At 46.3% G+C, this 24702-nt stretch overlaps 1 protein-coding gene across 1 annotated transcript in view; it reads left to right on the forward strand.

Moving 5' to 3' along the window:
• Positions 1 to 10788: 10788 nt before the first annotated feature.
• Positions 10789 to 24702, forward strand: part of RETREG1 (reticulophagy regulator 1) — a 141342-nt gene continuing 127428 nt past the window's right edge. Inside the window, exon 1 of the mRNA XM_017524658.2 lies at positions 10789 to 11218. Within this exon, the coding sequence (XP_017380147.1) occupies positions 10908 to 11218 (311 nt within the window). The 5' untranslated portion in view covers positions 10789 to 10907. The remainder of the gene's footprint in view (positions 11219 to 24702) is intronic.

A 24702-nucleotide genomic window follows, 5' to 3' on the forward strand; every position in this document is an offset into this window, starting at 1 on the left:
CCAAAGTGCTGGGATTACAGGCTTGAGCCACCGCGCCCGGCCCAGGATCCAGATTCTTACGGAGATATTCTCCCCCTGGGTCTCAACTGCAGTTATTCCAAGTAATTCCTACAGCAGTCTTAAGTGTTGTGTTGTTTTAAAGATGAGGAAACCAAGACTCAGAGAAACTGTGTCACATGACACAATGTCACAGGCTACTATGCTTTGTCAAATCTAAGATGCTAAGATTTTAAAGTACATTCCATTTCCAGGTATGGTAAAAGTGAAAAAAATATGTATATGTCTTAGAATCAGTGAAATACAGTGGCTAGTGATAGGTCTAGGTCAAATTCAGATCCTCCTAAGAAACCCCAGCTTTTCCCACTTGATCAGGGGTTCATGCAAGAAGAGCAAGCTGAGCTGCAGATAGGAGACCTGGGCTTCCAGGAGGTTGAAAAGACAAGGAAAAATAGCATAGCGTGAACAACAGCGTGGACATGAAAGTTTGCTTCGAGTATGACCTCAGAGATGAGCCAGTCTGATGATAGCTGAGTGTTCGCATTTGGGAGCGGTGAGAAATGTGGCTTTTAGAAAGAGCTTGGCTGGATGCATCAGCTCTAGAAGGCAGCTGGTGATATCCTTAGGCGTAGCAGTTCTAGGAAATTTGGCATTGTTGTAAGCACTTGTCGGGTGGATGCTACAGGTTGAAAGCCCTGTTTTAAAGGAGAGGTGTACAGAGAGGATTGGAAGAAGAGCTATGAGGCTGCTGTAGTCCGATGGGCAACAGGCACTGAAGTTTGAACAGGGATGGCAGACCTGAGACTACAGAAAAAGGGCTAGGCGAGGTGAGAATGCTTCAGAGGAGGAGTTCTCAGCAACTGTTGACCGGTTGGCAATGAATGGGGAGCCCATACGATTTCTCATCCAAACCCAGACACCTCTGAGAAAGAAAGTGAAGCACTATTAATAACCATGCCAGAAGGCAGGCATCAGCCAGCATTGTCTTGGACAAACTTGACATACAGTTACTGCAAATAAGAGAATGAAGGAGAGACCAGAATCAAAACAGTTCCAGTATTTCTTGTTTGGGGGACTTTGGGTTACTGTAGTTCATAGAGCAGTTGCAAATGCCACCTCTTGTGCAAGGAGAGTCTCTGTGATTTTCCCCCATCCTCCCCAAAAGCAGCTGTGCAGAATCAAACAGCCCACGTGGTATGGGTGAAGGAATAGGCTTTAGTGGGGGAAACTTAGAAGCCAAGATTGGAAGGAGAAGGCATCTGATACTCCTCTTAACCACACAGAGGTGTGCCACAGCCAGGATGGTCTCAGAGACCTCTGGGTGGACATGCCTGGGAAGGAGCCCCTCTCCTCCAAATCTCTCTTCACCTTAGATGAGGTAAAGGCTGACAGATGGCAACGCAAAGGCACGCTTTTGCCTTTGTAACTAATCAGTAACCTGCAAGGTTGTATAAACAGCCTTTCCCCTACAGTCTTTTCTCCAAGTGGGTCACATTATTCATTGATAATCATTGCTTGAATCAATTGTTTTTATTTTGAGACTCTCACCCTGTCGCCCAGGCTGGAGTGCAATGGTGGGATCTCGGCTCACTGCAACCTCTGCCTCCCAGGTTCAAACAATTCTTCTGTCTCAGCCTCCCAAGTAGCTAGGATTATAGGCAACCGCCACCACGCCCAGCTAATTTTTGTATTTTTAGTGGAGATGGGGTTTCACCATGTTGGCCAGGATGGTCTCAAACTCCTGACCTCGTGATCCACCCATCTCGGCCTCCAAAAGTGCTGGGATGAGCACGGCAGTGTGAGCTGCTGTGCCCCACCTGCTTGAGTCAGTTACCAAATGGTGCTTTCCTAAATCTAAAATTTAGCCTACACATGCAGAGAAGTATGTGCCACAGCCAGGATGTTCTTGGAGCCCCTCTCCAACTCTGCCACCTCTCTTCTTTATAGGACAAGAGCAGGAACCACCTTTTCGGTGGGAGAACAGCCTACAGGTACATTTGATCCTAGTAGATTGCAGAAGGTATGGGGAAATCCAGCTGTCGAGTATTTGGAGAATCTGAGGGCTCATTGGAAGCTGGTTTTGGAAGGAGATCCATCAGGCCTGTAGGACCCTGGGTTTAAGTGTATCTCTTCTCCCTGGAGAAAGAAGAAAGGCCTTCAGTCCCATCCAGGACCTTGTCCAGGCAACCCAGAGTGAGCTCCCGTGGGCCTTTTTTGGGATAGTTCGGCTTGTGACACCAAAGTACTTCGTTTAGGGCAGGGAAGGGTCAGGAGTGAAGGTAAAAACAGGGAAGTGTGATACTGTGATATAATAATATGTATTTGGTCATCCTCCCTGGTTTCTAGCACAGAGCTTTGAAAACCCATGGAGGGTTTATTATGAGACTAGCATAGTTTATTCTTCTTAATAAGCCCCTTTCAACCATACTTGAGTTTACACTCACGAGATGATTCTTCCTTGGTCCCTAGATGTTTCATGATGGGGGCTGCTGGCCAGAGGAACTGACCATGTGATTACAGGGTTGGAACATTCAGTCCCACCCCCAGGCCTCCTGGGGAGAGGAGAGGGGCTGGAGGTTTTAAGAGTCACCCACAGCCAATGATTTAGTCAATTGTGCCTATATAATGAAATCTCCATAAGAACCCCTAAATGATGAGATGCAAGGAACCTGTGGGAGAGTGAGCAAATGCATCCACGTGTCCGGAGGCTGGCATGCTCCAGCTCCCCAGTGGGGCTGACGTGCCCATGTTCAGGACCCTTCTGAACTTGGCCCTATGTACCTCTTCATCTGCATGCGCATTCGTATTCTTTATAATTTCCTTTATAATAAACTAGCAACAGTAAGTAAACTGTTTTCCCTGAGTTCTGTGAGCTGTTCTAGCAAATTATTGAACTTGAACCAAGAGCCGGAGCTCATGCCTATAACCTCAGCACTTTGGGAGGCTGAGGTGAGAGGATTGCTGGAGCCCAGAAATCCACGACCAGCCTGGACAGCATAGGGAGGCACTGCCTCTAGAAGAAATAAAAATTTAGCCAGGTGTGGTGGAACACAGCTACTCTGTGCTCCAGCTGGGTGTGATCCCAGCTACTCTGGAGGCTGAGATGGGAGGATCACTTGAGCCTGGGAGGTGGTGGCTGCAGTGAGCCATGACTCCTGCCTTGGTGACAGAGTGAGACACCCTCTGTGTGTGTGTGTGTATAAATGTATATATATAAATATAAACTTGAAGGGGGAGTCATGGAAACCTCCGATTTATAGCCAGTCAGTCAGAAGTACAGGAGGTCCAGGACTTGTGATTGGCATTTGAAGTGGGTGTATTCTTGTGGGGCTGAGCCCTTAACCCACGTTCTGCTGGGTTAGACCAGGTAGTTAATGTCAGAATTGAACTGACACCCAGCTGGTATGTAGACAATGAGAGAATTGGTTATTGGCGTGGGAAAATCCGCATACCCAGTGCCAGAAGTATTGGGAGTAAAAACAGTTCAGATTGTCAAAAGAAAACCTTATCACAGGTTTAATTTTAAGATGTGAATTGACTATTTGTAATTCCAGAATCCAGCAAACTTCATTTGATGAAATAGAACAAGTGTTCAATGGGCTGAGTAGAGGAGGTAGTTTCATAAGGAGAAGGGCTGAAGAAAGCAGGGACAAAACCCAAAAAAGCAGATTGGTCATTTCAAAGTTACTTTCCTTGCAAGGTGGAAATGGGGAACAGAACAGTAGAGAAATAACTGATTGGTTAATATCAGGTCACTTTCTCTTGGAAGGGAGAGAATAGAGGAAACTCCATTACCATGCAGATTGAAACTGGCCTTTTTGGGCAATTTCATTTTCTCTGACTGCTCTGGAGGTCGGTTGACAGCTCAGGTTTGGCAATGTGGAACCTCAGCATGAGTGACTTCATTCTGATTTTTGGTCTAGTCTGTTGGGCCCTAGTGAGGAGCTGAGTCCAAAACAGCCTCCTGGCTTGTCTGAAGGTAGTGAGTTACCTCAATTGATTGTTTGCAGTCAGTTACAGATCAAAGTCCTTGTTTTCTTTTCGTCCTTCTCACTACTGCACTCACGATGACAATAACAATGGCCTCCTATAATTTTTTTTTTTTGGGAGAGTCGCACTCTGTTGCCCAGACTGGAGTGCTGTGGTATGATCATGGCTCACTGAAGCCTTGACCTCCCTGCCTCAAGTGATCCTCCTACCTCAGCCTCCCAAGTAGCTGAAACTATAGGCACTTATTTTTTGTAGAGATGGGGTTTCACCACGTTGCACAGGCTTTGGCTCCAACTCCTGGGCCCAAGTGATCTGCCCACCTCCTGATGTGTTGGGATTACAGGTGTGAGCCACTGCACCTGGCCATCCTCCTCTAATTTTTATTTAGGGAGAAGTAGAGAGAGCATCCCTTTTCAGTGAATTAACGTACGAGCAAATATACTGAGCTGTGAACCATAATAAGTAGAGCCATATTTCTTGGATGGTTCAGAAGACATTTGGGTTTCACAACTTATGGGTCCCCAGGAACACCCCTGGCTGTGCAGCAAGCACCCGACTGTACCACGTATGTATAACTGAAGTGGGCACGTGCATCATGGTCTGACTGCAGGGCCTGCAGGCATTTTCACAGCCTGGAGGGTTGCCAGATTTTGTGCATGATTTCTAATGAACTAAAATTAGTAACAGGTGACAAGTCAACTATCTCTTGGAAGGGTTGTTTGTGGGATGTTACCTTCATAGCTATTTCATTGCATTCCACTAATCTAATTTTAGCATTGGAAGACACCCCCTTGAGACTGGAGGCCTGATTTGGAGACCTGGATTTAGAGAGAATCACAACACAGTTTTGCTTCAAAGATGGAAGTCAGGCTGGAGTTCCCGGTACCTCAGGACACTGCTGCTTTGATTCTATCACTTCCTTGGTAAAAAGAAATAACAACAAAGAAACCCACAACTCCAGAACTCTCTACTGCTCAAAGGATTTTGTCTAAAATTCTGTTACTGATACTTACAAGTTTCTTTTATTTGATCTGTTTATCTAAGTCTTTTTTTTTTTTTTTTTTTGGCTTTTGATAATCACTTATTTTTTCCCATTTATTTATTTCATTGCATTTTAGGTTTTGGGGTACATGTGAAGAACATGCAAGATTGTTGCATAGGTACACACGTGGCAGTGTGATTTGCTGCCTTCCTCCCCATCACCTACATCTGGCATCTCTCCCCTTGCTATCTCTCCCTAGCTCCCCACTCCCCTATCCAAAAGTCTTATCAAAAGTACTGTGCCCCATGCAGTGGCACGGACCTGGCCAGCGCCTCTGAACACTTCTTGGTCATGCCCTCTGCCAAGTTCTCCTACAGGCCATTCCGTCTGCCAGGATCTGTCTCATTCAGGATGTCTGCTGGTCTCTGAGGTGCAGAGCCCTGTACCCAAAAACCTCACTGACATCTCCAGAGATATCCAAATGCAGATCCATTTTCAAAAATGAAACCTGCCAGTCTCCCTTTCAAACTGGCTTCTCCTCCTCCCTCATCCTAGAGAATGACAAGGGAAAATTCTCTCAGAGTGCCTTCCCCCTGTCAGGCTTTATGCCATCCATGATCCGGAGATACCTTTCTGAAACACAGGCTAGCTCCTTCTGTCTCCTGCTGCAAGCCCACTCATGGCTCCCTGTTGCTCTCAGGACAAAGCAGAAGCTTCTAGCATCATACAGGAGGAGGCTCACTGTGACCGGTCTCCTGCTCCTTCCACCCCATCCTCCAGTTTACGTCTCCTCCAGGTTTCCTCTGAGGGCCACGCTGGCTCCTCTCCCGCTTCCAGACTGTGCACCTCATGCTTCCCCATTCCCTTTGCCTAGCACCTTCTTCAGGGTCATTATCATTGTCTATGCCATAAGCACCATGAGAGAAATAAGCAGTCCTGTTCATCTCACCAGAAGCCCACCATCAGCCTTTCATGAATGTCTGACGACCAGTGAGTGAAGAAATGAAGAAATAACGAAGGAATACACAGGTACAACGATGCAGAACCAGGACCATCAAAGGGGGTGCAGTAAGAGGCTGCAGACCAGGACACAGCAGTGCTTTGTCTGCTGGTTCAGATTCCTGTTGGGAAGGGGTTGGAAGTTAGTGTCCTGCAGCCACCCTGTGGATCACAGGTGTGCGTGTGTTTATGCGTGTACCTGTGGACAGACAGGTAGGCCTCCTTGGGGGATATACTCATGTTGTCAGGCGACCTCCGTTCTTTTCAATTAACCATATTGAAGCCTTAAAAAAATTTTTTTTTGAGACAGAGTTTCCCTGTCATCTCCCAGGCTGGAGTGCAGTGGTGCCGTTCTCAGCTCACTGCAACTTCCGCCTCCTGGGTTCAAGCGATTCTCCTGCTTCAGTCTCCTCCTGAGCAGCTGGGATTACAGGTGCCCGCCACCACACCCGGCTTTTTTTTTTTTTTTCTTTTTTGGTATTTTAAGTAGAGGCAGGGTTTCACCATGTTGGGCAGGTAGAGGCGGGGTTTCACCATGTTGGACAGGCTGGTCTCAAACTCCTAACATCAGGTGATCCACCTGCCTTGGCCTCCCAAAGTATGAGGATTACAGGTGTGAGCCATGATGCTTGGCAAAAAAAAAAAAAAAAATTAATAATAATAATAATACTTCTTTTAGGTATTAGGGAGCAATACCCCAACTGTTATCTGGGTGGCCAACATCTTTCTGGTAAGCACATCCCTTACGGAATGCTTGTCAAACACAGACTATCCTAGTTTGAATATTTCAGTTTGTATATGCACAATAGACATTCAACGTAAGCAGAAATAGTGAATTCCTTCTGTGAACCAGGCACTGGGCTGTGCCTTGGAAGCTGGGTTAGAGACCCAGGAAATGACCTTTCTTCGTTTCCAATTGCTCTGTGGCTGCTGATGCTGTGTGATACTCCTACTTATCTGTGCTTAGAGTGAACTATCCAGGTTTTCTCAGTGACAAGAAAATTAGGGAAATTTGGCTGAGTGCAGTGGCTCACACCTGTAATCCCAGCACCTTGGGAGGCTAAGGTGGGCGGATAACAAGGTCAGGAGTTCAAGACCAGCCTGGCAGATATGGTGAAACTCCGACTCTACTAAAAAACAACAACAACAACAAAAATTAGCCAGGCGTAGTGGTGGGCGCCTGTAGTCCCAGCTACTCCGGAGGCTGAGGCAGGAGAATTGCTGGAATCTGGAAGGCGGAGGTTGTAATGAGCCAAGATGGTGCCACTGCACTCCAGCCTGGGCAACAGAGTGAGACTATGTCCCTCCCCACCAAAAAAAGAAAATTAGAGAAATTTAGAAATAAGGAACAGAGGATATAGCAAGGAGAGGAGGGTAGAATTGCTTTAATAAAACTATCAACACAAAAAATTCTATCTGCAGGCTAGTCAACAATACAACACGTACACAAGTGTATTAGTTCATTCACATTCTATTATGAAGAAATACTTGAGAACAGGTAATTTATAAAGAAAAGAGGTTTAACTGACTCACAGTTCTGCATGGCTAGAGAAGGCTCAGGAAACTTACAATCATGGCAGAAAGCACGCCTTTGCAGAGTGGCAGGAGAGAGGATGAGTACTGAGTGAAGGGAGAAGCCCCATATAAAACCATCAGGTCTCGTGAGAACTCGCTATCATGAGAATAGTATGGGGGAAACCCCCACGCCCATGATTTAATTATCTCTACCTGGTCCCACCCTTGACACCTGGGGATGATTACAATTCAAGGTAAGACCTGGGTGGAGACACAGCCAAACCGTATCAACGAGCCTCCTTTTGTTTAAGGAACCATGGACCTACTGTAGGATTCTAACATATAATATTTTTGGGAAAAGAAATTTCCCCAAAATATTATGACTGGGGCATTTCCCCATCATTCTAAGTCTTAGCCTGATGTTGCCTGAGGAGACTTCCTGCAGTGGGAATTAATTATTCATTGTTTTTCTCTCTTATTACAAGCTTTCCGTATACTTTAAGATGAGAAAGGTGAGTGAGTGGCCTCTGTTAGAGTTCTTATGTGTATTTGGACTTTCTTTACCGGAGCTGTCTCATTTTCTAAACTAAGATTCAGTGGTTATGACTGTTCTGTTTTTTTTTTTTTTTTAATATCAGACGAATTTCTAGTTTCCTTTTCTCAGATATAGATTGTCAAATCATCTAGCTCATTACTGTTAATCACTCTGTTCCTAATATACAGCAATAAAAAATTCAAGAGAGAATCTTAAACAGTAAGCTTACCTGCAGGAGTTCAAGAATATGGCATGTTCTTAAAACCAGGGGACAAGATTGATTTCAGCCACTGTTAGCATTATGCTTCCGTCGTCTTAGCCCTGAATAAAGTACTCAAGCATCACAAAGATCATTAGACAAACAACAAACAGGCAACAGCAACAAAAACCCACCCAGCAGCACCATTTGCATGTCTATGCCAGTGCCCACTTTTGTCACATAAGTTGTCAGTAAGTATTACAGGTCAGAGGTGAAAAGGACAGATTAGCCCAGGCTTTTATGCAAAACAGTTTCCGTAGCATTTTCTCCATAGTAATTTTGAGAGAGACAAAGAGAGAGGGAGAATTGACTTTCCAACACATGGCTGTGGGTAAAGAGGTTTGTTATTAAACAGAGATGATAAATAAGTGTTGGAAACCACACACAGTAACTGCAGCTTAGCTTTTATGTGTCTTGGTTGCCAGCAGTTTTTACTACTTCAATAGATCCCGACAACAATAATTAGAATTCAGGGGAAGCCAGGAGGAAGGTGATGAATCTTGCAAACCTGTTTCTGGTACATCATCAACATTGCTCTGGGCAATGGGGACGCCTGGTTCTTCCTCTCCCCTGCCCCATGTTCTCCACACTGGCTTTGGCACACATCTGTCTAGAACAGATTTTAGAATAGCGAACCTGGGGCTGTATCAAGTGCCAAACAAAGGTCAAAGGACACGATAAAAGCATTTATCTTTCAAAAACTTCTCTGCTAGTGCCAAGAGGGAGGACACACACCTGGAAAAAGATTGTATTATTTTTTTTTGAGATGGAGTCTTGCTCTGTTGCCCAGGCTGGAGTGCAATGGCGTGATAACTGCAACCTCTCCCCTCTGGGTTCAGGCGATTCTCCTGCCTCAGCCTCTTGAGTAGATGGGACTACAGGTGCCCACCACCACGCCTGGCTAATTTTTGTATTTTTAGTAAAGACAGGGTTTCCTCACATTGGCCAGGCTGGTCTCGAACTCCTGATCTTGTGATCTGCCTGCCTCGGTCTCCAAAGTGCTAGAATTACAGGTGTGAGCCACAGCTCCCGACCAAGATTGTCTTTCTTATATGGATGAAACCTGAGTTGTTTACATGTTGCTTTTTCCTTGCCACCCAGGCCACTTTCCATTGGGTTGTCAGGATACTCCTAAGAAGGGAAGTTGGAAATGCCAGATGCTCTTAATTGGCCCCTCATCAGACTGTGAGCTTCCTGTGGGTGGAAGTTGTATCCACAGGGCTTAGCAATGCTTTGTGTACTCGGTAGGTGTTTAGTAAGCCTTTGCGTGGACTCTGGGAATATACCCCCTTTGAAGTACAACATGCACACAGTAAAGTGCAGACACCTGCAGTGAATGTACCGATCAATGGATTCTACATGTGTCTACACAGAGGTTTACAATGTCCATCCAGAGGCGTTACAGAACTTTCCCCCAGAGGTTCCCTTGACACAAGGGAATTTCATTGCCCTCCCTTCCATCCTGTGCAGGAAGGCTGGTTGCCAGTAAAGGGATATGAGATGCCCTGATTCATCTGCAGATAGAATCCTTTGGATGGGATAAGGACATGTCATAGAGTAAAAACAAGACCAGGAAGATTAAAGAAGACAAAAATTTAAAAATGCAAATAGTGAAAAGTAAGCATAACCAATGAACTGTGTTCCTCTCTCTCCGCACTCACGCAGAAGCACTGGGGCCAAAGAGATGGGGCATGGGAGGTCTCAGGATGGATGCCCTGCCATCCCACCACTGCCCTGATGCCTGCTCGTGACGCGGAGACCAAGTGGCTCTGAAATCACTGGCTTCAAAGCAGGCCAAACCTTGCTTGACATGTGCAAAAGTTCAGTCTCTTGCTTGTCATCTCCCCGCACTCACGATTCTGAGTCAGATCACCTGGCCACACAGGGAGGGGAGAGGGGGAGAGGCGGAGAGAGAGAGAGAAACAGCCAGAGACAGAGAAGAGAGGAAGCACCTTCTTCCACCGCTGCTGCTTGGCGTTTCCTCCCCTGTCAAACGAGAGGGCCCCAAATTGACCCCAGATGTTTTTTCTTCCTTTCTCAATCCAACATTTATACCAGCAAGTTATTTCCAGGGTGCCCAAGACCTCTGCTATGGCTGTGCTGCTGTCCTTGCAAAGGTGCTGGGGATGGCCGGGGTGGGGAGTGCCCCTGGGGGCTGAAATCCGCTGCCAGGGGAAGGGGCGCCCCGATGCCACCCTCAGTGGCTACTGGTTGGGCGACCGGTGACCCTGGCTTGAGAAAGTGAAAATGTCCAATCTATTTTGCCCTTAGCCTTGGCTTCCTTTTGGATACGGAACCCAGCTGCGGTCCTCCACTCCGCCCTCCCCCGCCGCTACAAGAGAAAAGAAGGTCGTTTTCCTCGGGTCCCCGGCGAGGCCCTGGAGGAGCCCGGAGCCACCAGTGGACGCCGCCCAGCTCCGGGCCCCGCCCCTGCGCGAACTCGACCGCACCCACTTCCCCCGGCGGCGCCCCCTCCGCGGCCGGTGACGTCACAAGGCACCCGGCCGCCTGCTCCCCGTCGTGCGCGCCCGGCTCCGGGACCTGCGGCCGCCGCCCCGCCCTCGGCGCCCACACCCAGGCGCGCCCCCGCGCGCGCCCTGCCCGGTCCCCGCCTGGAAGCGCCGCCGAAGATGGCGAGCCCGGCGCCCTCGGAGCACGCCGAGGAGGGATGCCCAGCTCCTGCCGCGGAGGAGCAGGCGCCGCCGCCGCCCCGGGCGCCCCCAGCAGAGCGGCCGCAGCAGGAGAAGGAAGCGCAGGAGGCTGGGGCGGCGGAGGGCGCGGGGCTGCAGGTGGAGGAGGCCGCGGGCCGGGCGGCCGCCGCGGTGACCTGGCTGCTCGGGGAGCCAGTGCTGTGGCTGGGCTGCCGCGCAGACGAGCTGCTGAGCTGGAAGAGGCCGCTGCGGAGCCTGCTCGGCTTTGTCGCTGCTAACCTGCTGTTCTGGTGAGAGCTTGGACAGGGTGGGGGCGCTCAGGAGGGCAGGTGACCTTGGGGCCCCCGGGGACCCAGTGCAGGGGGAGCCCGCGGGACAAAACGCTTGTCAGCGCTGCCGCACTTTCTCGGCCTCCTATCTCAAACAGGTAGACAGACACTCGCTGCAACTTTCCTCCGGACGCACGTCCCTGTGCGTGGTTGTCGTCCTCCGTGTGCAGATCCAGCCTCAGAGCCAGGTGGTCGGCCGGCCCGCGGGCACCTGCACCTGCAGGTGTTCCCATCGTGCTTGAAAACTTCGCCCCGCTTCCTAGAACTCTCAGGCCTTGACCTGCTCGCCCAAGCCTGCCGGAGCGAACGTGCTTGAGCGTGCCTTGGTTCTGGCGGCCCCAGCAGGCATATCTGGACCAGATTAGGTACACGTTCAGAACGGTGCCGCGCTCATCAGTCACCTGAGATGGGCCCTGAATGATTTGTTTCTCCTTCCCCTGGAGGGTTAGGTTTACTGTCTTTACTCCCTGATGAGAAAACGGGAGGCAAACAAGCAGGTGGGGTACGCCCAGCACCCACCCCTGGGTGTGCACAGTGTGGAACGCAGGCATATTTTTAGGCGAAGTACAGGGAGAACACACGGGGATGCTCAGCCTCTGAGCAACAGGTTCGTATCTCCAAAAAGCGCTCGTCACCAGGAAGGCCAGGAGAGTGTCTGGCTCCTTCGTTGAGAGTGGTGTCCTGTCATCCGGGCGGAGAAAAGCCTTCTTTGTTTGCTAAGTGTCCTCGTAACAAACATGACCCACCCAGGGCAGAATAAGCAGAGCTCCCATAACAGGTGCCTTGTTACAGGGCAGAGATTTCTTAACCTTAAAGTTGAGAAATAAATAAATTGCACAAAATACGTAGCCTGTCATTTTCTAGGTTAACTTGAGCAAGGCGAACATTGTCCTGCAGATCTGTGCTAGGCCTTTTCTTAGCGTTGCTAGTTTCCTGTATCTCTTTCCAGATAGTGCATGTTTCAGCAAATATACCATAGTCTACACAAATTGTGGAATACCATATGAGCTCTTCCTTTTCTTAGTATTTCTTGATGATTGCTTCCTTGTTCTTCTTTAGCTGCTTCAGAATTCTGTTGTAAGGATGTCTCAAATTACTTGTCTCCTACTGAGGCACTGATGTTTCCAAGCTTTTGCCATTTCAGTGTTATAGCTAATGTACATGCATAATTTTGCATACATGCAAGTATTTTGGATAACTTCCCAGAAGTGGAATTGCTGGGTCAGAGGGTGTGTGCACTTGTAATTTGGTGGATATCACCATATTGCACTTCCTTAGGGTTCTAACAATTTATACTTCCGTCAGCAATGTGTGTGACTGCCTGCCTGCTTTGGTACACCCTTGCCAAGAATATTTTATGAAAGTTTTTGATCCTGCAAATCTGATGGGTGAAAAAGACTATCCTCAAATGATTTTATTCTGCAATTCTCTGTGATTGAGCATTTTATCTTATGTTTAAGAGCCACTACAGTTACCTTTTATCTGCATTGCTTATAAATAACCTTTGTCTATTTGTTCAAGTAGGCCATTGTTCTTTTCTTTATTGATTTAGAGGAGCCATTTTTATAGTAAAGTCTTTAGCCTAATTTCTGTAACATGAGTTGAAAAAATTTTTTCTATGATGTTTTCTTTAATGACACCTATTGAAAATCTTGTTTTTGCATAAAATAATTGGAAGGCATATTTGGTATTATTCAGGGGTGTTGTCTTCCATCTATTTTATTTATGACTGTTGGAGAGGACACATTGGCCAGGCATTCAACCTAGTTAGAGCCTTCTCCTTACCTGTTTTATGTCATATCCTGTTTGAGGCATCTGCATTCCATGCATGTATTTTCTTTGAAAAAAATGACTGTCCTGTTCTTTAAATTCAGAAATACTTGTTACTTTTCCATTATAATCCATTGAATTTATGACCCATTTATTAATATCATTAAAATTTAGTTTTTTTCCCCCTTTTATTTGTTACTCTGGGGTTAAAATAATTTTCAAGGACATTGCATTTTCTTTAAATAATGTATTTCTTCTCAAATGATCTTAAATTATGTGATTCTCTTATATTATGATCTTAAATTACGTGTCTTAGGAATTCTAAAGCACTGTATTTTCTATGAAAAAAACAAAAAATTCAGTTTTAAAACTATGGGGAACCCAGCCAAATCTGTCTTAAGCAATGGGATGTTGTTTTCACTTTAATTGATATCATTTCATTTTTGTGGAAATAAACTTTTAAGCCTATATTTTTGAACGATTTAGCACCTGGCATTAGCAGTGGGTTTTAGGATTTTGAATTTGACTCAAAAGCATCAACATTTGCCCATTATCTGTAAGATTTGGGGCAAAAATTGTGACACAGCCATAACCAATGGTTATAACTCAGAGTTGCATGAATTAAGTGTGGTGGAAAGTTCAGGAAAGGAGAATTCATTTTGACATGGTTTTGGGGAACAGTGGTATTGTGGATGGAAGAGAGTGCAGGTTCTTCATAAGGAGATCATGCTTGAACCAGACCTCAGTGGATGGGAATGATTTGGGAGAGCTAATCTGGTTCATGACCCACAGCATCCCAACCCTGAGGAATATAATGAACACAACAGCATCTTGAAGGTGCACCTAATATTTCAACCACAACACAGTACACAGATGCAGCAGCAGCCTGGGTTGGTAGAAAAGGTAGTGGGAGATAAGGTTGGCTAAGTGGTTTGTGGGGACAGTTGTTGCCTCAGATGCTATGTTGTGTGTTTGACTTTGTTTTTTTCTGTACGCAACAGGGACCAAAAAAATACCTTGTAGCAGTGTCCACAAATATTTTAATGGATAAGTACATTGCGGTTCATTTATTTATTGTGGATTGTGATACCATATAATGATGAAAATACAGCTTTGGCAAAATCATGGATGAATTTTACAAATGTAATTTTGGTTAAAAGATGAACAAAATAATATATGCTGAATGATTCAGTTGAGAAGCTTTAAATGGTGCAGAAAGAGAACAGGTTGATTAGGGATACACACATAGGAGATTAAAAACTACAAAGAAAATAAAAGACATTCTTGAATCAGATACATGCAGGCACACATACATATGCATTCTTATCTATGGTATATTTTATGAAAAACACTAACATGAAAAAATGCTAAAAAATGATATTCACTGAGAACTGAGCAGAGCTTGGTAAAATATAGGCCACATAGAGCACCTGTCTCAAAAAGCAGGGTTTCTACAACTGAAATAGATTGGGCAACAGTCCAATAGTTTTGTGCTGATGAGGGGCCTCAGATGATGTTATCTCAGTCATGTCACCAATGAAGAACATGTTTTTAGAGTTTTTCCTTCATTTAAAAATTTATTCACTTAAAAATTAATTAACATAGGCTTATAGTTCAGACGTTTAAATGTACAAAAGGGTAAACATTTTGAAATCGTCTTCCCACGCCTGTCCCTGTCTACACAGTTTCCTCTCAGAAGCAACTGATGTTATACTTGTAAGCACATCCTGAAATAGAATGAGCCCAATGTAATAGGAAATGTCGGGTTTATTTTTGTTTTTGAAGGATTAACTTTTTGTGGTTAACACCAATAAAATGCACATACTGTAAGTATACAGTCAAATGTATTCTGTGTGCCTGTGTAACCACAGTGGCAGTGCAGACCTAGAATATTTCATCACCCGTAAAGACTTCTTTGCACCCCAGTCCCCTGGGGACTGATCTGCTTCTGTCACTGTTGCCTAGGTTGGACTCCCCTAAAGCTTCATATAAACTATGTCATTTAGGGTGATGTCTTTTGTTTTTTTGAGATGGAGTCTCGCTCTGTCACCCAGGCTGGAGTGCAGTGTTGTGATCTCGGCTCACTGCAACCTTTGCCTTCCGGGTTCTAGCGATTCTCCTGCCCCAGCCTCCTGAGTAGCTGGGATTACAGGCACACACCACCATACCTGGCTAATTTTTGCATTTTTAGTGGAGACGGGGTTTCACCATGTTGGCCAGGCTGGTTGCAAACTCCTGACCTCAAGTGATCTGCCCGCCTTGGCCTCCCAAAGTGTGTGATGTCTTTTGTATCTGGCTTTGCTTACTCAGCGTAGTTTTGTGATTCATCACTGCTGCGTGTGTCAGTGATTTGCTGCTTTGTATTGCTGGGTAGTGTACCGCCTTGAGGCCGTACGACAATTTGTTTATCCATTCGCTAGTTGATGTTCCTTCAGGTAATTTTCACGTTTGACTATTATGAATAAAGCTATTGGAAAACATCAGGTAGAAATCTTTGTGTGAAGTGTCTGTTTTTGGTGAGGGAAGCGGTAAGCCCTGATGGTTGCCTTGGTTTGACACCGAATGGAGTAAAAGGTCCATCTCCTCAGTCTTGCTGGTTGCCATATTGAAATTTAATGGCTTACAATGCAGCTCTTCTTTTGGGCATGTTACCGCTGCAGCCTGTAAAGCCTCTCTGATGTGATTTGGTTTTGAACCCCTGGTTGGAGACCATGGCATTTAGAAAAGTCCATGCATAGCCCTTTTTCCTTAGTGCCCGTGGCGATGAAAGATGACAGCATTCCCTTCTATTGGTATAAATAGTAAAACTGTAAGAAAGTTATTTGCCTGAGTGACCACACACGGGCATACCTGGCAGGACACGTGGGGCACTATGACTTTTCAGGCTGGGCACCTGGTGGTCCCGAATGCCAGCAGGACCCATCGATAGTCTTCGGAGCACTGTCAAGTTGTTTTAGAAGGTTGCAGGGTTCAACCTCCCACTTGATGTCAGGTGTTCCTTCTCCGCCAGCATGAATGCGGTGTTCCAGTTGGCATTAGAGGCATACCTCGCAAAGTGAGGTCCTGGGTCAGCAGCATCCACATCGCCAGCATCACCTGGAGATGAAAAATCATGGGCCTCCTTCACACTCACTGAACAGGAATCTCTGCTGGTGGGCCCAAAACATCTGGGCTTTCTCCAGTTCTGCAGGTGATTCAATACATGTTCCAGTTTGGAAACCTCTATGTTTGAGCACTTTCTGAAATTGTGAGCCGTCTTCTCTATGAGACAGCATTTCCATTGCTGGGCAACACTCACTAGTCAACGTTTTCCTTACATTAAGGCCATCTCTTGATTGTCTCCGCAGCTGCCCAGGAGGTAGGTGCCTCCCCAGGACCATCCTTTTGTCTGTTTCAAAATCCATTCTCTTCTTGGTTCTTGCCAAGCTGTCTTCTTTCCCTGCCTGAGAAATCCTGGCCTCCTCCACTCACCGTTGTGCTGTCTGGTTTGCAGATGCTTCTGGCCGGGATTCAGTTCATCCGTATTCTGCCTGGAATGCAGGATTCCTGAGGTGGTCTGACCAGTGCGAACTCTCTCCCTTCCTCCTGGACGGCGTCCTTCTAGTCCCACAGCCTGAGATAGAATTTCTTTAATCCAGTTGACAGTAACTCCCTTTTACAGATGCTACTATTGTTGGTTGTTAGATTCTTGCAAATAAGTAAATATATATCATGTAGTGCTTTGTCAAAGTATGGCTATATGGATAGTTATATACGGTTACAGTCTGTCAAACTTTACTAAAGCTATGATAAAGGGTGTTCACATGTAGCATTGTGTTTAAACCTTGCAGGAACACAGTGAGGTGTGTGCTGTTCCCATTTTACACAGGAGGAAACAAGAGGCCCAGAAATGTTAACACCAAAGATGACATTGACCTGTACTGTTCAAAGAATGCTTGCAGTGACAGACGTAGTCTACCTTTGTGCTGCCGGTTATGGTAGCTGGTAGCTTCTTGTGGCTGTTGAGCTTGTGAAATGTGGCTAGTGGCACTCGGAATGTCATTTTATTTAAGTGTAAGTTTAAATAGCCACACGTAACTAGTGGCTGCTGTGTTACCACCGTCTTAGATAATAGTGCTGAAGCTGGGTAATGAAAGAGTCCATTTTCTGTAAATTCAATGATTTTTCTACTCCATCTCTCTAAAGAACAACAGGAAGCTGGGTGTGGTGGCTCCCCCAGCACTTTGGGAGGCCGAGGCAGGGAGATCATCTGAGTTTGGGAGTTCAAGACCAGCCTGAACAACATGGAGAAACCCCGTCCCTACTAAAAATACAAAATTAGCCAGGTGTGAAGGCACATGCCTATAGTCTCAGCCACTTGGGAGGCTGAGGCAGGAGAATCGCATGAACCCAAGAGGCAGAAGTTGCAGTGAGCGGAGATCGTGCCACCACACTCCAGCCTGGGCAAAAAGAGTGAAACTCTGTCTCAAAAAAAAAAAAAAAAAAAAAAAGAACAATAGGAGACCACTAGGGCTTACTTTTTTCAATATTACAGAATTACACTTAGTGATTTCAGCACAGAGTGAAAAAAATTATATTGTGAGAAGGTTGCTTCTGCGTAAATGGGAGGGATCTTTTTAGACTGTCAGCCAGTCCGGTCCAAGTTCCTCGCCTTATCTTTGTTCTGTCTGGGTAGCCAGTACCTGTGAATGAGTGTCTGCTCCCCGCCCAGCGTGGTGCTGGGTCCAGGGGCTATACCAGAAGCCCAATGCCTGAACCTACCTCCGATAGCCTTCCCACTGGTTTAGGAGCCAGCTGATTCCATGAATTGATTGAGAGAGTATGTCACGGTCTCCAGGGCTGTACAGTTTAGGACAAAGTGGGGTTCAGGGAGGTTTGGAATAGTTGATGAAAGTCTTGTGAGATTTATTGTATGAGCCTACAAGAAAAGGTGTAATTTAAAAAGTGAGGTTAATGGTGAGGGATTTCCATGCAGGACAACGCAGGAACAAAAGGGGGAAGAGCCCTGGATGTTTTCAGAAAGGGAAGACTCTCGTGACTCACACTGAGGGTCTGTTTTGGGAATGGAGAATTAATCTTGAGTTGCTGGATCCACATGAGATCTGAAACATTGTTAAAAAAAGTTTGGTGAAATGAGCTGGACTAGAGGATATTCCCCTGTGATGAATAAGGTGGGCCTATTTAAAGACAGTGAGAGTGGGCCGGGTGCAGTAGCTCACAATTGTAATCTCAGCACTTTGGGAGGCTGAGGCAGGCAGATCACTTGAAGTCAGGAGTTCAAGACCAGCCTGGCCAACATGGTGAAACCCCATCTCTACTAAAAACACAAAAATTAGCTAGGCATGGTGGCATGTGCCCGTAATCCCAGTTACTTGGGAGGCTGAGGCAGGAGAATCGCTTGAATCTGGGAGGTGGAGGTTGCAGTGAGTTGAGATCACGCCATTGCACTCCAGCCTGGGCGACAGTGAGATTTGGTTTTGAACCCATGGTTGGAGGCTATAGCCATTTAGAAAAGTCCATGCATGGGTCTTTTGCTTTAGTGCCTGTGGCATTGCACTAAGTTCCTCGCATTACCTTCCATTGGTATAAATAGTAAAACTGTAGGAAAGTGAAAAGAAAAGAAGAGAAAGACGGTGAGAGTGGAGCGGAGGGGAGATTTATGCGCTTGCTGGGGGAATACCCAGAGGTGAGGCTGCAAATTCAAAGGGTGGGTTCAGGTTTTGAAGAGGTTACTATTGGACTATGCTAAGGAATTTTTCTGACATCAAATAAGCGTCCCTTTCTATTACCCCAGTATTAATAGCATCATATTCCTCCCTTGCTTTCAGGACCTTCATTTAAATATGCAACAAGTCTGTCTTTCTTTCTTTCTTTTTAAATTGAGACAGGGTCTCACTCTGTCTTCCACGCTGCAGTGCAATGGCACTATCTCGGCTCACTGCAACTTCTGTCTCCTGGGTTCAAGTGATTCTCCTGCCTCAGCCTCCGGAGTAGCTGGGATTACAGGCACGTGCCACCATGCCCAGCTAATTTTTGTATTTTTAGTAGGGACAGGGTTTTACCATGTTGGCCAGGCTTATCTTGAACTCCTGACCTCAGGTGATCCACCTGCCTCGGCCAGCTGAACCAACACACCTGGCCAAAATATGCAACAAATATTTATTGAGTGTGTACTATATGCGGATATTGTTCTAGGTGCAAGGGATTAACAGTGGACAAACAGATAAGGTCCCTATTCTCCCAGAGCTTATATTCTAGTAGTGAAAGTGGTGGAAAAAAGACAATCAACAAATGTACAAAATGCTAGAAGGAGCTGGATGTTATGAAGAAAACTAAAGCAAGGACAAGGGAGAGTGACAGAAGTTACTACTTTGTTGAGTGGTCATCAGTGGCCTCTCAGGAAGTGGCCTTAGCAGACACCTGAAGAGCAAGTCAGGGAATGATGCAAGCAGGTAACTCTGGAGTGGAGTGTTCCAGGCAGAGGAAATGGCACGTCCTAAAGTCCTGGGTGGGAGTGGGCTTGGGGTGTTTGCAGGGCAGCAGGGAGGCCATTGTGGCTGGGGCTGGGTGGGCAGGGGGGAAGCGGTGTTTGTTCAGCTCAGAACTTCATGCTACAACTGTGCCAGAGGCTGCCCGTCAGCTTTCTGCCAGCCCCTCTGGATGAATTAGGGGAGCAAGAGCCCGGGGCTGGGCACCAGCTAGGACACCATTGCAGCTAGGACACCATTGCCACCACTTGGCAATGGTGGTGCCAAGAGGCTGAGCCAAGGTAGTGGGGGTGGGGAAGAGGAGGTGGATTTGGGGTGACTCTAGATAAAATCGGGAGGAGGGAATGATTTGGTGGGTAGGGGTAGAGAAAGGCAGGGGAATGACTTAGGCCATGGGCTAGACGAGGAGTGCCTGGTAGTGATCTTAACCAATGTAAGGGTGGCTGAGGTTGCAGCAGGCCAGGTTTGGGGATGTTGCCTTGGACGTACCTGTAGCTCACCAGGTGAATTATCCACATGTCACTACAGTGTTAGACACAGACTGATGCTTAGGGTGCGGTTGAGTTTGAAGTATGGAGTTGAATGTGTTAGGGTTTAGATGTTGCAGCCTTGGGAGCATGTGAAATTTCTTGGAGAGAGCTGGGGGAGAGTGTTGGGGAGATTGAATTACCGAGGTGGGTGACCAGAAAGAGCATCTTGAGAGAGAGAGAACAGCAGCATGGGTGAGTCCCAGGAGAGGGTGGTTCTGGAGCAGCCAGTGTGGCGATCACAAATGCCATCCAGTACTTGACTTACAATTGCTCCTTGCTGGCCTTAGCTGAAGCGGTTTCTACAGGGTCCTGGTGGACTCAAATAACACCCCAAGGGGAGGAGACTCTCCTCCTTTCTCCGTGGCACCACCTCCATGCTGCAGCATTGTGGCTCAGTGGAGGACCCAGCTATCATCTCTCTATTTCTGGGCCCCTTTGTGATTTGGTTCTCAGGCTGGCTCCCAGCTTGGCCAACAGAATTCAAGTAGTTTAGGAAATCTTTACTCTCTGCCATGGTCTGAATATTTGTGTCCCCTTAAATTTCATATGTTGAGACCTTCTCCCCAGTACATTAATTTTAAGAGGTGGAGCCTTTAGGGGGCTGTTAGGTCATGAAGGGGGAGTCCTCATGAGTGGCATTAGTGCCCTTATAAAAGGGGCCAGAGGTAGCTTGTTCACTCGTTCCAACATGTGAGGACACAGCAAGAAGATGCCATCTGCAAAGCAGAGAGTGAGCCCTTACCAGATGCCAAGCCGACTGGTGCCTTGATCTTGAACTTCCCAGCCCCTACAATTGTAAGGCATGAATTTCTGTTTTGTATAAGCCACCTAGTTAATGGTATTTTTGCTACAGCAATCCAAGTGGACTGAGTACTCTCTGTCTAATGCTTGGCCTTCACCCCCATGAGATACCTTATTTTGAATGTCAGAAGCTGCATTTCACCAGTGTTTCTATTTTCATTCCCTCTGTAGAATCTTAACACCCTACTCCCTCCCATTCTCGATCCATCCTCTAGATGCCTGGAGATGCTTGGGTGGGTATTCCAAAGGACACTGGAATTTGTGGGGAAAGGGCAATGGAGAGGCAAGGTTGATGATATGGTGGGGTCCTCTGAGGAGGACCAAAGGGGCTGGGTGAGAAGAGCACCTTTTCTTCTGATTCCTGGGGACCTAGGGGAAGATTCCTGGGGACCCAGTGCACCTGTAGCCAAAGCGGCAAGGAGTCACATGTGTTGTCTGATTTCTCGTTGAAGGAAGATGGTAATCTACTGCAGCTGAGGAGGTTAAGGCAGGACGAGGCACCTGCAGAGGCCGGCTGTAAGCTTTAGTGGGGGAGCACAAATGTCTGGGGGAAAATGCTAGATTTTTTTTTTGTTTGTTTTATTTATGCTTGGCCATTTCTTCAGTGCAGACATTTTGTATCAGGTTCCTGTATCTTCATCTTTGTCCGCATTGACCATTTTTTTTCCAAGGTGCATTTTTTATGGAGTAGTACTAGTTTTATTCTTGTAGTCACCCCATACTGTATTCGTTTAACAATAAATATGTTATGGGAAATTTCCCATTTGCTAAAGATAAAATGAGTCCAAGATATCCACGTGTCATTTCGAATGTGCTTTTAGAAGCATGCAGCTGTGAAGTGTTTTCAGATTTTGCCAAATGATTTAGTGTAATGTTCTTTGTTTGCTGCTGATTCCAGTTTTTGGAAAGACTCATTTTTGTCTCAGGGATGAAAAAGGCAATACCTAGGTGAAGACACATTGAGTGAGGTGTGGCCACCTCCACGCTCCTGAGTAAACCTAGAACTGGGAGAAAGAGCATGAGCCTCCCGTGGGAGGCTGACCTCCCGTCTCTTCCTAGACACTCACCGGACCTTTCACCTGAAAGGTGAACTCAGACAGTAGAGGGAGCTCTCCTGAGTTGCGGCCACATGGACTCTCTGGGTTTCTAGATAAACCGTTGTGGCTATCGTGTAATGAGCCATTCTTCTTTTGATGATTTTGTGGCACACTTTCTGTGGCCTTGCATAATTTCCTGCATTTCTGCAGTGATCCTTGATAATGGCAGTCACCATTTATTTGGCTCCTGCTTTGCTGGGCACTTAGTGGAGTTTCCTTATTTCATTCTCACACCATACAGCAGGTATCATTGCTCCGTTTGGCAGGGGGGATATTGGGGCTCAAGGCATTTAAGTCACTTGTCCCAAGGTAATGGTATTTGGCAGAATGGGGATTCCAACCAGGTTTCTGCTTTCCCCACCAGTAAGCTGGACTGCAAGGGGAGGTCTCAGGGTACAATCAGAGCGTAATTCAATTTGACTTCTTCCCTCTGCTTCTCGAAGACAGACTTAGTTTCTTAGATCAAAACATCAGCTTTCACGCGCAGAGTTTGCTATCTCCATTTGCTTTACATAAAAAGGTTAATTTATTTTTCCAAGTAAAATTTCGGCACCAACTCTGGCTTCACCCCATAGAGGATTCCACCCCACCACCTTTGTTTTCCATTTTCGGCATTGAATACCAAAGCAGGGTGTGTATTTCTCTGCGTTGTCATGTGGCCCAATTTCATCATATTTCAGTTCCCTTTTGTGTGTGCTCTTTTGACCCAGGGCGGGTGGCACTTTCTCTAGCAGGTAAGATGTCATGTGGGCTCTGGCCTGTTCTTAGCTGATTGTACCACTTTGTGGTGTAGAGAGTTGCGTGAGATAGGCGACGTGGGATCTGAGTCCAGGTGAATCTAGAGTTTGGGGACTGACATGTTGGGCTGAAGGAGTGCGGCTGCCACTCTGAGGGTGGGGTTGGGCTGGGGGGGGGCGGGTGGGCAAGGCGCCATTAAGGAGGGAGCACAGGGTAGCTCACACCCGCCTGTGCATCTTCTCGCCCACCCTGCAAAGCTGCGTGCTCTGTAGGCAGCGCCTCTCCCACCAGGACTGACTCCTGCCTCTCTGTTCCCTGCTCTGTCCCTTCCCTGTCATCAGCCCCACGTGCCACCTCTTCAGTGAGGTTGTCCCCAGCCTAGACTCCATCTAGATCTTGCTTGTTAATTTCAGTTTCAGATCTGCAGATATTCTTCAGAGAATGTGGTACAACTGGAAGGTATTTTGTTAATTTTTCTCTGTTTGTTTTTCTAATTCTTAAAACCTTGTTAAAAGTCTGTTAAGTATCCCTTGGGTCAAAGAAGAAGATTAAAATGGGACTTACAGAATATGTAGGAAATGATGTAGAGAATACCATGTATGAAAATCAGTCTCTCCCTTCCACACGCATACATCTTTAATATCAATCAATTCCACTGAGTTTTTAATGAAAATGCAACAGTTTCTTCCCAGTCCTGTTTCTAGGAGCAACTGTTATTTGTTATGTTCTTGGCTCTATATAGACTTTTCTAAGTAAAATTCTTAAAATGCTGATTTTTGATTCAGCAATCTAAGACATTAATTTTCTCCTGGCACCCCAAGTCACATAAACTCTTCTCATCCCCCTTCCACTGTAATGATATCACAAGTTTTGGTGAAAGCATTATGACTATGTAAGTATTGTTCCTATATGAACTGAGTATCATGTTACCTTTCCTTCCCTGTTCATTGTTATTTTGCTGTTACTCTCAGAGTTCTCAGCCTTCTCCCAGTTCCCATCACTCTGTTCCGGTCTTCTCTGATGCCCCACTGGGCTTGCCGTCCACCCAGGACACTCTGTCATCATCGTTTTCCTTTTCTCCTCCATTGGAGCCCCTGATGCTAGACCCTTGCTTAAAACAGGGGCTTAGGACAAAGTCAACAGCTTTCTTCCTCTTGAGAATATTCATGAGAGTGTAAGGTTTTCTTCACCCTTGTCCCAAGTTCTTGATTTCTATTTGTTTCTTCTCTGTTCCTGAAGCCTTCCTTGGTGCACTCCTCTGTGTGGGGAGAGCACATTCTCTCACTTGGAGAGAGTACCCAGGGAATACGTGTTTTGAGAACTTGTATGCGGAAAACATCTTTATCGCACCCTTGCTGTGGATTTCTCGTCTGGCTTGATTTAGAGTTCTGGGTTGGAAAGAATTGCCCTTAGGAATGGGAGGCATTACCTCCTCGTCTGCTCTCTTGCTTCTACCATTGCACTTGAGCTGGCGAAAGACCTGCCGGTGCCTGATCTCTTATAGATGACCTGGTTTTTCTCCCTGGAAGATTCTGGGGTTTTCTCTTGATTATTGAAATTTCAAATTGATAGGTCTCTGTTGATCCTTTTTTCATTTATTGTTCTAGGTTTTATGAATAGCCTCAGCTGGAAACTTTTGTGTTTGAAAAAAAGATTCTTCAGGTCTTTTAAATTTTAAAATTATTTCTCTGAAAAAACAATTTTCTTTAAGTTTTTAAAAAATTCTTTCCTGGCCAGGTGCAGTAGCTCACGCCTGTAATCTCAGCACTTTGGGAGGCCGAGGCGGGTGGATCACTTGAGGTCAGGAGTTCAAGACCAGCCTGGTCAACATGGTGAAACCCTGCTTCTACTAAAAATACAAAAATTAACTGGGCATGCCAGTGCATGCCTGTCATCCCAGCTACTTGTGAAGCTGAGGCAGGAAAATCACTTGAACCTGGGAGGTGGAGGTTGTAGTGAGCCGAGATTGTGCCATTGCACTCCAGCCTGGGTGACAGAGCACGACTCCATCTCAAAAAAAA

The sequence above is a fragment of the Cebus imitator genome, unplaced genomic scaffold (assembly GCF_001604975.1).
Source record: "Cebus imitator isolate Cc_AM_T3 unplaced genomic scaffold, Cebus_imitator-1.0 Scaffold35, whole genome shotgun sequence".
Classification (NCBI taxonomy): Eukaryota; Metazoa; Chordata; class Mammalia; order Primates; family Cebidae; genus Cebus; species Cebus imitator.